The sequence below is a fragment of the Portunus trituberculatus genome, chromosome 17, assembly GCF_017591435.1.
Source record: "Portunus trituberculatus isolate SZX2019 chromosome 17, ASM1759143v1, whole genome shotgun sequence".
Taxonomy (NCBI): domain Eukaryota; kingdom Metazoa; phylum Arthropoda; class Malacostraca; order Decapoda; family Portunidae; genus Portunus; species Portunus trituberculatus.
The window spans coordinates 2,725,001-2,737,500 of record NC_059271.1 but is presented as its reverse complement, the minus strand read 5'-3'; the positions used below and the strand labels follow the sequence as shown (position 1 = coordinate 2,737,500).

The window sequence follows — 12,500 nt, the reverse complement described above, 5'->3', positions numbered from 1 at the left end:
CTAATGTGATTTAATTTTTTTCCTTTTTTTTTACATCAAACAGTGTTAAGTCTTCTTTTTCATTTTTTTCCTCTCTTTATTTCTCTTTCTAATGGGTCTTTTTCTCACTCACTTTTATTTTTTGTAGTTTTTCCCAATCTCTTCTTTCCTTTGGTCTGTCTCAATATGAACTAATTTTCTTTTTTCTTCATTTTTTTTTACATCATACAGTGTTAATTCTTCTTTTTTTCTTTTTTTTCTCTCTATTTCTAATGTCTTTTTTCTCACTTTTCTTTTTTTTATACAGTTTTTCTCTATCTCTTCTTTCTTTGGTCTAATATGATTGAATTCCTTTTCTTTTTCATTTTATTTTTACATCATACAGTGTTTAGTCTTCTTTTCCTTTTTTTCTCTCTCTATTCCTTTTTCTCATTTCTCTTTTTTTGTATAGTTTCCTAATCTCTTCTTTCTTTGGTCTAATATGAACCGATTTCCTTTTTCTCCTTTTATTTTCTTTACATAGACCCTTCCTGATGTCAATAAAATGGTCTAATCGTACACAAATCTCAAGGTAAAAATGTGTCCCAGTACTGAAGGGATTAGAATAGTGAAGACTGGCCATTAATCTTCTGACCTCCATAGACCCTTCCTGATGTCAATAAAATGGTCCAATCGTCCATAAATCTCAAGGTAAAAATGTGTCCCAATACTGAAGAGGTTAAGAATTCTGTATGTTTGTTTTCCTTCCGATATCTTTTTTTTTTCTTATTTCTCCGGTTTGCTTTCATAAGATGACTCAACAGGAAACAACAGGAAATTACTGGCTCACTCTTACTTCTTTAGCCTACATCTGACATACTTCCTTGGCCAATTTCTCTGCTTTCTTTGCCTTCAAACACTTTGCCTCTCGTATCAGTTAATTTTGCTAACATTTCACTTAAACATTTTCTCTATTTTCTATTTCCTTCAATACGTGTCTTTTTCACCACATTTGTTCTTTTTTTCACAATTTACATCAGTTTCTCCGGTTTTCATAGTTTTCTCTACTTTCTCACTCATCTATTCCTTCTACTTCTCTTCTCATTTATTTTTTTGTTGCTCTTCTCTTCCCTTGCTACATCTCACATTTTTCTCCCTTTTCATCAATTGTCCTTAATCTCCAGCATTTTTTTCTTATCTCCCTTCACTATTGCTACATCACAAACATTTCCTCACACACCAATTATTCTACCATCTCTAACAGTCTTTCTATTCACTACCAAACATTTTTACAACACCTCAGACTCTCATTCTCCTCTTTATCAATGCGCTGGAACACACATCACCTCTTATCACAATTCTTCCACCTCTTACAGTGTTTCTATCTCCATTCCCTTCAAAATTCTACACATCACTCCTTGTTTTTCTATCCACCAACACTTATTCTTATTTCTCCTTGATATAATCCTCTCTGCCCACTCATTAGCCCTCTCGCCAAACATACTAACATAATCTCACACTGCTTCTCTATTTCTGCTTGTAATTCTACACCTTACGCGTTACTTTTATGCTTATCTGCACTGGAACACTCTTTACTATCCTCTTCTGCTTCATTTTAATCCCTTTTACTCGTTCTATATAATTTCTACTAACATAATCTCAAATGACTTCTCTATTTCTGGTTCCGATTCTACATCTTACGTCTTAATTCTATGTTTCCCTACACTGGAACACACTTTACCCTCTTCATTTGCTTCATATTAATCCCTTTTACTCATTCATTACTTCCTAAATCAATTCTATAGACTAACATAATCGCTCACAGTTTCTATTTTCCTTCTTTCAGATTTACACCTCACATCTTAATCCCTTCAATACTAGGGACACATTTTTTTTTTTATTTTGAGATTTGTGTACAATTCGACCATTTTATTGACATCAGGAAGGGTCTATGGAGGTCAGATGATTAATGGCCACAGTCTTCACCATTTTAATCCCCCACATGAGTTTCTGAAGCTGTATAAAGTCATCAAATAGTAAGCAGAATGAATATGGAAACGCGTCATGGTACTCAATGGGTTAAATTTTCTATTCAACTACACTTGAAAACATCTTGCCATTACCTCTTCCCTCTCTTTCTTCTTTCTCTCTCTTTATTCTTTATTCTCTTTACACTTTATGCCTCCTTTCCTTCATTCCCTTACTTGCCTTGTCTCTCTCCTCTTTCTCTTATTCCTTCTCCTTTCTCTTCCTTCCTTTTATGACTAACTGATTTTTTCCCACATCAAATCTACTCGCAACTCACGCCGTTTCTCCGAGTCTCTTCCTTCTTTTCCCACTAGTACATCTCTTAGTCTATTCACACCAGAACACACCTAACCTTGTGCTCTTACCTCATATAAATCCTTCACCTTCTCGTCACCTTCCACTCACCGCCTGCCTTCCACCTGTCCTTGCCAATCAGCCCGGTAAAGTGAGGTGTTGCTTCCAGTCATTCATCAAAGCTAACCAGTTTAAAACGCACTTATTTCTTATCTCTCCTGGTTTTAGTGAACAGAGGTCGCCAGAAGTGATAGATATGTACGTCGTGTTCTTGCCCTCTCCTCCTCCTCCTCCTCCTCTTCCTCCTACTTCTTCTTCTTCTTCGATCAACTCCTCCTCCTCCTCCTCCTCCTCCTCCTCCTCCTCCTCCTCCCGTTACGATGACCTTGTGTTCTTCTTTTGGGTGAGAATGAGTTGATGGTTGAGGTAGGATGGAGATGAGAAGGTGATGGTGGTGGTGGTGGTGGTGGTGGTGGTGGTGGTGATGGTGGTGGTGGTGGTGAAGAACAAGAAGAACAGGAAGTAGATGAGTAAAAAAATAAGATGAAGAAATAGTGAAAGATAAAAAAGAACAGGAACTAGAATGGAAAGAACATGAACAAAAATCAGATGAACAAGAACAAGAACAAGAACAAGAACAAGTGATGATGATGATGATGATGATGATGATGATGCATATAAATGAAAAAGAAAAAAAATATACACAAGAACAAAATTAATACATGAACAACAACAACAACAACAATAACAACAACAACAACAAACCACCACCACCACCACTACCAACAACAACAACAACAACACTTTCACAACAGCATTTCCTTCCTTTTTTCCTTTCTTCCTTCCTTCCTTCCTTCCTTTCTTCCTTCCTTCTTTCCTTCATTCATTCCCAAATTCAGCATTTCCCTCCTTCCCTCTTCCTTCCTTCCTTCCTTTCCTTCTTTCCTTCCCTCATCCCTCCTTCCTTCTTTCCTTCCTTCCTTCCTCCTTACCTTGCCTAACAATGCATCTCTTACACAATTACCTCCTCAAATAACAGAAAACCTTTTGTAACCCTTTCATTTCCACCTTCACCTGCTCTCTGATAATCACACACCTTTAAATCTCCTCCATTATTATTTAATTACCTCTGTTTTAACTTCTTTTTTTTTTTTTTTTTTTACTAAACACGTGCTATTATTACTGTCTTGGATAATGAAGGTTCCTGTGACTCTCTCTCTCGTAGTATTTCATTGTTTATGGTCTAATAGTTGTGTTTCCTTCCTTCCGTCTCTCATTACTTCATTATGCATCTCCTTTCCTTTCAATTTTTGATTCTATATGTACCTGTAGTTACTTATCTTTGTTTCCCCTTATTTATATGCTTATTTGTCTCTTTTTCCCCTTTGCAATGCTTACTTTTCTCTGTTTTCCCTCATGATACGTGCTTTTGTCTCTGTTTCCCTCATAATACGTGCTCTTGTCTCTATTTCTTCTTGCAATATTTACAGTTTATATCCATTTCCCCTCATAATATTTACAACTTATATCCATTTCCCCTCACAATACGTATAACTTTTCTTTATACCCTCCCCTCACAATACCTACACACTCCCTTCCCTCTCACTTTTCTCTCCCTCTCTCTCTCTCCTCTCACTTTCTCTCCCTCCCAATGTCTCTACACGTTTCTTTCTTTAATTCTTTGTATCCTAAACGTTTTTCCATTCATTTTCTTGCCCTATCCACTGTCTTCCCTCTCACTTTTCTCTCCTTCTCTCTCCCTCTCACTTTTTCTCCTTTCCAATGTCCCTACGCGTTTCTCTCGTTAATTTTCCCCATCCTAAACTTTTTCCATTCACTTCCGTAACTTACCCACTCCCTTCCCTCTCATTTTTCTCTCCCTCTCTCTCCCTCTAACTTTTTTTTTTCCCTGCCAATGTCCCTACGCGTTTGTTTCTTTAATTATCTCTATTCTAAACTTTTTTCCGTTTAATTCCGTAATCTACCCACTCCCTTCTCTTTCACTTTTTCTCTGTTTCTCTCCCTCTCACTTTCTCTCCCTCCTAATGTCTTACTGTTTATCTATACACTGAAACACTCACCATCTCTCATCATAATTCTGTTTATCAATACACTGTTTATCTATATACGTGTTTATCTATGCACTGTTTAGTTATGCATTGTTTTATCTATACAGTGTTTATCTATGCAGTAAAAACACACACCGTCTTTCATCAAATCAAAATTCTAGTTTTCTTACAGTGTGTCTATCTTTTCCTCTAGTTAAATGTCTCTAAATATAGATTTTTTTAGATTTTTCCGTCACATATACTATAATGATATCCTTTCTTTCTTTCCCTCCTTCATTATTTCAACTCCTTGTTACTTTCACTTTCAAATTATTTACTCCATTGTTTATTTAAATATTAGTTTTAGTGACAGTTTTCCGTCACGTGTTCTTATAATACCATTTATTTCCGTCCCTCCTTCATTATTTCCACACCTTTGCATCCACTATTAACACCTTCAATACCGGGACACATTTTTACCTTGAGATTTGTGTATGATTAGACTATTTTATTGACATTATGAAGGGTTTATGGAGGTTAGAAGATTAATGGTCACAGTCTTCACTATTTTAATCTTTTCAGTACTGATGCATATTTTCACCATGAGATTTGTGTATGATTAGACTATTTTATTGTCATTAGGAAGGGTCTATGGATGTCACAAGATTAATGGCTACAGTCTTCACTATTTTAAGCCCTTTAAGACTGGGAAAAATTTTTGCTTTAAGATTTGTGTACGATTAGACCATTTTACTGACATTAGGAAGGATCTATGGAGGTCAGAAGATTAACGGCTTCAGTCTTCACTATTTCTATCTCCCACATAAGTTTCTGAAGGTGTATAAAATCACCAAATAGTAAGCAGAGTGAATATGGAAACGCGTCATGGTACTGAAGGTGGTTGAACTATCTAGGGAATTGTCTATTTAAACATAAGCTTTGGTAACATTTTCCCGTCACATATACTTGGATCATACTACTCATTTCCTTCCTTCATTATCTTCTTCATCATCTCTGCTTTCACTGACTATGAGCCTCTTGTGTGTTAAGATGTTAAGCTCTCATAACAATCTTCCTTCATTTGTTCTCTCAAGCTCTCATCACTGCATACGCATTTTCACTTTCTTCACTTTCTTTTTCTTCCTTACTCATATTTTTGTTTCCACTTTTCCTCTTTTACTTTTTAAACATGGCTCTCTTAATTGCCTCCTTTAACCTCTTCAGTACCATGACGCGTTTCCATATTCATTCTGCTTATTATTTGGTGATTTTATACAGCTTCAGAAACTCATGTGGGGGATTAAAGTATTGAGGACTGTGGCCATTAATCTTCTGACTTCCATAGACCCTTCCTAATGTCAATAAAATCGTCTAATGGTACACAAATCTCAAAGTAAAAAATGTCTCCCAGCATTGAAGGGGGTTAAAATAGTGAAGACTGTGGCCATTAATCTTCTGACCTCCATAGACCCTTCCTAATGTCGATAAAATGGTCTAATCACACCCAAAACTCATGGTAAAACTGTGTCCTAATACTGGAATGGTTGATATTAGTTCTTGCAATAGTTTTTCTTAATTCATTCTTTCATTTATTTTTATCTTCGTATGTTTATCTTCTTTCCCTTTCTTCTTTCCTCCTCATCCCATTTTTTGTCTCCGAGATATTTGCTCCCCAATTTTGGCAGACGCATTTCCACTTTTTAGAAAGCCAACACTCAAGTCAGCCTTTTTTTTTTTTTTTTTAATCTTTTCTATTTTTTTGCCCTTGTCCGACCCTCTTCCATACATAAAAAAAAAAAAACTATTCTCTCTTTTAAATTTCCCTTTCCAAACTTGAATCTCCTGTCTCTTTTAATGGTTATTTTTGCGATAGTCTTTCTTCATTTATTGTTTCAGTTGTTTACATTATTGTATCTTTACCTCTTCCTTTCTTCTTTCCTTCTAATCTTCCACTTTTTACCATTTTTCTCTTTCCCTTTTTAAACTCTAATTTCTTGTCTCTTTTAATGACCATCTCTCGCTGTACTTTTCTTTATTTTCTCTTTCATTTGTTTTCATCACTGTATCTTTTCTTTTCTCTCTGTCTTCTTTTCTCATCTCATGTTTTGTTTCCACTTTTCTCTTTCCCTTTTTAAACTTGAACCTCCTGCCCATTTCAAGGATAATTAATCTCTTGCAATAGTCTTTCTTCATTTATTCTTTCACTTATTTTCATGATTGTATCTTTCCTTCTCTCCCTTTCTTCTTTCCTCCTAAACTTCTACTTTTTTTCCCGCTTTTTTTCCTTTTTCACTTATAAACATGAACCTCGTAATTGCCTTCTTTGATACAGGTAAGTTCTCAAAAGTCCCTCTTCATCTATTCCTTCATCATTGTATCTCTTATTACTCTTTATTCTTTCCTCCTCTTCGTCTCATATTTTGTTTCTATTTTTTCTCTTTCACTTTTTTTTTTAAACATGAATCTCTTTCCTCTTTTAATGATTTTCTCTCGCATTAGTTTTCTTCATTTTCTTTCAGTTATTTTCATCATGTATCTTTTATTTCTCTCTCTTTCTTCTTCTTTCCTCCTCAATTCATGTTTTTTTTTTTTCCACGTTTCCTCTTTCACTTTACAGACATGACTATTAATTGGCTCTCTTAATAATAAACTCTAGTAACAAACTTTCTTGATATATTCTTTCAGTTTCTCTCATTATTGTATATTTTTCTTTTCTCTCGTCCTTTTCTTTCTTTTTCTCAACTTCTACCTTTTTTTTTTTTTCCAACGTTTCCTCTTTCACTTTTTAAACGAGAATCTTTTTAATTGCCTCTCTTAATAATTATCTCTTCCAATAAATAATCTTTCTTAATTTATTCTTCCAGTTGTTTTTCATCATTCTATCTTTATCTTCTCCTTCTCTTTGACTTTCTTCTTTCCTCCTAAACAGTTTCCTCTTTCACTTTTTAGACATGAATCTCTAAATTTCTTCTTTTAATTAAAAAAACTAAAGTAATGATCTTCCCTCTATAATTATTAACCTTTTCCTCTCATCATCACAACTCTTCTTTTCTCTCCCTAACTTTCTTTTCAATTTCCTTCGTTTATTTTTTTCTTTTCTCTTCACTTTCTCCCTTAATTAAACCCTTGAGTACCATGACGCGCTTTCCTATTCACTCTGGCTACTATTTGGTGATTTTATACAGCTTTAGAAACTCATGTGGGGGATTAAAACACTGAAGACTCTGGCCATTAATCTTCTGACCTCCATAGACCCTTCCTAATGTCGATAAATTGGTCTAATTGTACATAAAACTGAAGGTAAAAATGCGTCCCAGTACTGAAGGGGTTGATAATGGAGCTGTTAATGGTTTTAGTGTAACCTGTCTTGTCAAAGTTCTGGAGTTCTGGTAATTGTGTTCATTCTGTTATTCTTTCAAGTATTTCCATCATTGTATCTTTTTCTTTCTTTCATAACTTTTCTCTTTCAAACATTCCACTTTCCCTGATTATTCTCTTTCTCTTTCTCTTTCTCTCTCTCTCTCTGTAGTTTTCTTCTTTTCCTAGTTTCCTCTTTCTTTTTCTCTCTTTTGCTAATTTTCTTCATTTCATATCTTTTTCCTCCTCTAAATTTTCCTCTTTCCTTTCCTCTCTCTCTTTTTCTAACTTCCTCTTCCTAAACTTTCCTCTTTGTTTTCCTCCCTCCCTCCCTCCCTCCAGTTTTCCTCATTCCCTATCTCTTTCCTCTTCCTACCTTTCCTCTTTTATTTTCGTCTTCTTTCTACCTTTCCTCTTTCTTTTCCTCTCTCTCTCTCTCTCTCTCTCTCTCTCTCTCTCTCTCTCTCTCTCTCTCTCTCTCTCTCTCTCTCCCCTAGTTTTCATCTCCCCTTTACTTTCCTCTTCCTAAATTTTCCTCCTTCTTTTCCTCTCTCTCTCTCCATAGTTTTCCTCTCTTCCAAATTTTCCTCATTCCTAACTTCTTCTTTCCCTAATTATCTTCTTTCTTTTCCTCTCTCTCTCTCTCTTTCTCTCTTTCTAGTTTTCCTCATTTCCTATCTTTTCCCTCCTCTTAAACTTTCCTCTTCCTTTCCCCCTCTCCATAACTTTCTTCTCTCCTCGTCCTCAGCTTCTCATTTCTTTCCCGGCTTTCACTTTCTAGCCACACGCAGATGGTTTCCCAAATGTCAGGAGCCTGTAACACCTGCCCTCCTCCTCCTCCTCCTCCTCCTCCTCCTCCTCCTCCTCCTCCTCCATATAAACTCTCTCATGCTACCTGTGGAATGTTACTGTATGGGTATTTAATTTCTTAGCGTCACTCTCCCCTACTCTCTCTCTCTCTCTCTCTCTCTCTCTCTCTGTGATTACTTCCTGCTCCTGTGTTAAAATCCCTGTCATAATGGAGAGTTGCGTCACCACCACCACCACCACCACCACCACCACCACCACCACCACCAGGTGAAGACACAGAGACATTGTTGTGCTCAAGCAGGTAATTACTGAAGGAGGAGGAAAGAAAGCTGAGTGTGAGATATAAAGACGTTGCGACACACACACACACACACACACACACACACACACACACACACACACACAGTAAGAGGTGGTGTAGTGTGTTGTGGCAGATTGTAACTTTTGTTTTAAGTATATGAATTTGGTGTGTGTGTGTGTGTGTGTGTGTGTGTGTGTGTGTGTGTGTGTGTGTGTGTGTGTGTGTGTCTTTTTGTCTTTCTGTTGTGTTTTGTCTTGTCTGTAAAATCTGTCTCTGTTTCTGTCTTTGTTTTTGTCTCTCTCTCTCTCTCTCTCTCTCTCTCTCTCTCTCTCTCTCTCTCTCTCTCTCTCTCTCTCTCTCTATTTGCCTCTCCGTACTTGTCTTTCTCTGTCTCTCTGTCTCTGTCTCTGTCTGTCTGTCTGTCTGTGTGTCTGTGCGTCTCTCTGTACAGACTGCGTAGTGCGTGAAGGAGTGTGTCTGTAAACAATGCATTTCCTCACTAGCTTTTGTTTTCCTTGTGTCCTTCATTGTTTTCCCTCAGTGCGATGAGAAATGAAGGCGTTACTCCGATTATTGGCTTCATTGTCTAGTAAAGGCTTGTGGTGGTGGTGGTGGTGGTGGTGGTGGTGGTGGTGAGTATAGTAGAAGGTGGTATTGGTGGTGATGGTGGTGGTGGTGGGAATAGTGGTGGTGGTGGTGGTGGTGTGATCACTAGTGCTTCATGGCAGGAAGGGAAGGAAGGTGTGGTATTAGAGTATTAATCCTCTATGTCTTTTTTTCTGTGTGTGTTTTCTTTTTTTTTTTTACTCTCCGGGAATGAAATGAGACCGTTTTCTTTGCTTTCTTATTTTTTTTCACTCTCCAGAAATGATGAGACCGTTTTCTTTGCTTCTTGCTACTTTGTTCATTACATTTTTCTTTTTTTTTAACTTCAATTCATTTGTTTACTTTTTTTCTGTATTTTTTCCCCACTGGTTCGGAATGAAAAGAGAATAGTTTCCTTTTTCTTTATCCTTTTCTATCTTTTTCATCTCTTTTCGTTTTATTTTCATAATTTCACTAATATGGATGAAAATGTGTTTTTTTTCTTTTCATTATCTTTTTTTTTCACTTGTCCGGAATGAAAAGAAAACGTTTTTTGTCTTTATCCCTTTCTATATTTTTTTCATCTCTCATTTTTTGTTTTCATAATTTCACTAATATGGAAGAAAATGTGTTTTTCTTTTTTTTCATTGTCTTTTTCCACTCATCCGGAAAGAACAGAGAACATTTTTGTCTTCATTCCTTTCTATCTCTTTTTATCTCTTATTTTTGCTATCACTATTATTTTTACTGGTGATATATATATATTTTTTCTCCTTGGTAGTTCTCCCTCTTACATCAAAAAAGTGTATAAAAAGTTAGTATTTTTCCCTTTTTTTTTTTACATTGCCTCTTATTTACTCCTTCCTTTCTTTGTCCAGTGTGAAGAGAAGAGACCATTTCACTTTCACTACAGGCAAAGATGAACCATTTCTCTTATCACTTCTTACACCAATAACGTTTCTGAACCGACAAATAAGATGAACTGTACAGATTAGTGCTTTTTTTTTTTTTGTCTTGTTTTATTTTCCTTGTTTTTTTTCCTGTTTGTTTTATGCAGCACGTAAAAATAATAAGTACAGATTAGCATTTCTTTCTTTCTTTTCCTACTTTCCTTGTATCTTTTTTTACGCTTCGGTACAAAAAAACTGCAGCTCACGTGTCTTATCATTTACAAAGACGGTTCACGCTTAAGCTGTGTTATCTCAAGCGTGCACAGTGAGCATAAACTATTTCCTGTGTCTATTTACTTGTTTGCTTGCTTATAAACTGTTTCCTGTGACTGTTTGTTTGTTTACTTCCTTATAAACTATTTCCTGTCACTGTTTCCTTATTTTCTTTACTTATTTTGTCTTCCGCCTTGCTTTTATTATTTCTTTTTCTTCACGTATCCTGGTTGTCTTTACGAAGGTTGAGTGCGTAGCGTGAACTAACAGTGTTTTAGTAGAAGCGTGTATTGTATTCCTCTTTCACATTTCCCTGCCTCGTTTTTACCAAGTGTCACGTATCCGGTATTAAAAGCGTGTATCAGCGTGGCTTATTGTTTGAGTTGGCTACACTGCTCTCACTAATGGCGTTTTACCAGAAGCTCCAATTGTAAGCACACCGAGGCATTTCCGTAACACGTGTTCTGTTGACGGTTTTTTTCCCTGATTTTCCACGCCACGTAAGGAAAGATTGCATTTAGACGCCTCATTGTTTACTAAAGGCGGCAACACTGCTCGCCTCACCTGCTGGAGGCGTGTGGCAGCTGTACGGGGAGTCAGGGTGAGACAGCAGCGGCTCGGCACATCGCCTTGTAGGGCAGCAGTGCAGGGTTGTGCCGCGTGTGTCCGCTGTCACTGATCTGCACATGAATCTGAATCGCTAACACATTCCTAGCCATCCCGCCGTGCCGCGCCAGCCCCCTACTGGTGCACGCCTTACCGTACCTCTAACCGTACCGTGAATACAGGCCCCAGTGCTGCTTGTAGGGAAGAAGTACCGTATTTCACAGTGAAAAGTAACCCCCGCGAGCACACAGAGAGCAGAGGGTGGCTGGGCTGGCATTCTCCATCCCGTAGTGAAGAGAAAGTGCGCCAATACTCGTACCTCCGTCGTTCACACGTCCCGCCAGTGTGGAACACAGTAGTGAGGGATCCGCCGTGCTGTGTGTAGTGTTCCGTGTGTCTGTCTGTCTGTCTGTCCGTCTGTGTGCTGAGTGCGAGGCGCGTGGGTGGTGATAATGGCATCCAAGCTGCGACGCCCTCCTCTCTTTGGCCTGGACAACCCCCTGGGCATCCCCGTCCTGCCCAAGTATTCCTCCGCTGCCTGCAAGGTGAGTCCCCGCCACCCACTCTACCTTTCCACCCCAACCCATCCCATCAGACCCCACCCCACCCCATCCCACCCCACACCGCTGCTGCTGCTGCTGCAATTACTATTAACCTGTCGGGCTTTCTTCTTTTGCCATATTGTTGTTTACCTCCTGTGTGTGTGTGTGTGTGTGTGTGTGTGTGTGTGTGTGTGTGTGTTTTTATTCTCCACCTCCATCTCCTTTTTCTCTTCCTCCTGCCTCTCCTCTCTGTGTGTTTTCCATGCCCTCCTCGTCCTCCTCCTCCTTCTTCTCCTCCTCTTCCTCCTTTCCCTCCCCCTCTCCTCTCCCTTCCTCTCCTCCTCATCGTCTGTGTGTTTTCCTACTCCCCCTTCACCTCTCACCTCCTCCGTGTGTTTTCCATCTCCTCCAACACCTCCTTCTCCACCACCACTGCCACCACCACCACCACCACCACCACAGCCACAGCGGAGCCTCAGAGCACCCACAGGAGGGCCACAGCATCCGGAAGTACGTTGACCGCGTTAAGGACACGGCCGAGACCAGCGAGGCGAGGAGAGGATCTTGCGAGAAATCCAGTTTTATCATTCACCCCCAAGAAGAGGAGGAGGAGGAGGAGGAGGAGGAGGAGGAGGAGAAATGTTGGTTTGTTTCCCGTCTAATGGAGAATCTTGCGAGAGTTTGTTAAATTTTGTGTGTTTAGTTTTTTGCATTTATCTCAGAAAAAAAGAGGAAAAAAAATGGAGAAGTTATAAAGAAGAAGAGGAAGAAAAGGAGGAGGAGGAGAAGGAGAAGGAGGAGGAGAGTA

At 38.3% G+C, this 12,500-nt stretch overlaps 2 protein-coding genes across 2 annotated transcripts in view; one reads left to right on the top strand and one right to left on the bottom strand.

Moving 5' to 3' along the window:
• Positions 1-11,434, bottom strand: part of LOC123505169 (hapless 2-like) — a 23,914-nt gene extending 12,480 nt beyond the window's left edge. Inside the window, exons 1-2 of the mRNA XM_045256330.1 lie at positions 11,400-11,434; positions 11,109-11,224 (exon numbers count right to left, since the gene is read on the bottom strand). Coding sequence (XP_045112265.1) covers positions 11,109-11,224; positions 11,400-11,434 — 151 coding nt within the window. The remainder of the gene's footprint in view (positions 1-11,108; positions 11,225-11,399) is intronic.
• The window catches only part of LOC123504968 (protein phosphatase 1 regulatory subunit 14C-like), a 199,733-nt gene continuing 198,403 nt past the window's right edge, over positions 11,171-12,500 (top strand). Inside the window, exon 1 of the mRNA XM_045255944.1 lies at positions 11,171-11,695. Within this exon, the coding sequence (XP_045111879.1) occupies positions 11,603-11,695 (93 nt within the window). The 5' untranslated portion in view covers positions 11,171-11,602. The remainder of the gene's footprint in view (positions 11,696-12,500) is intronic.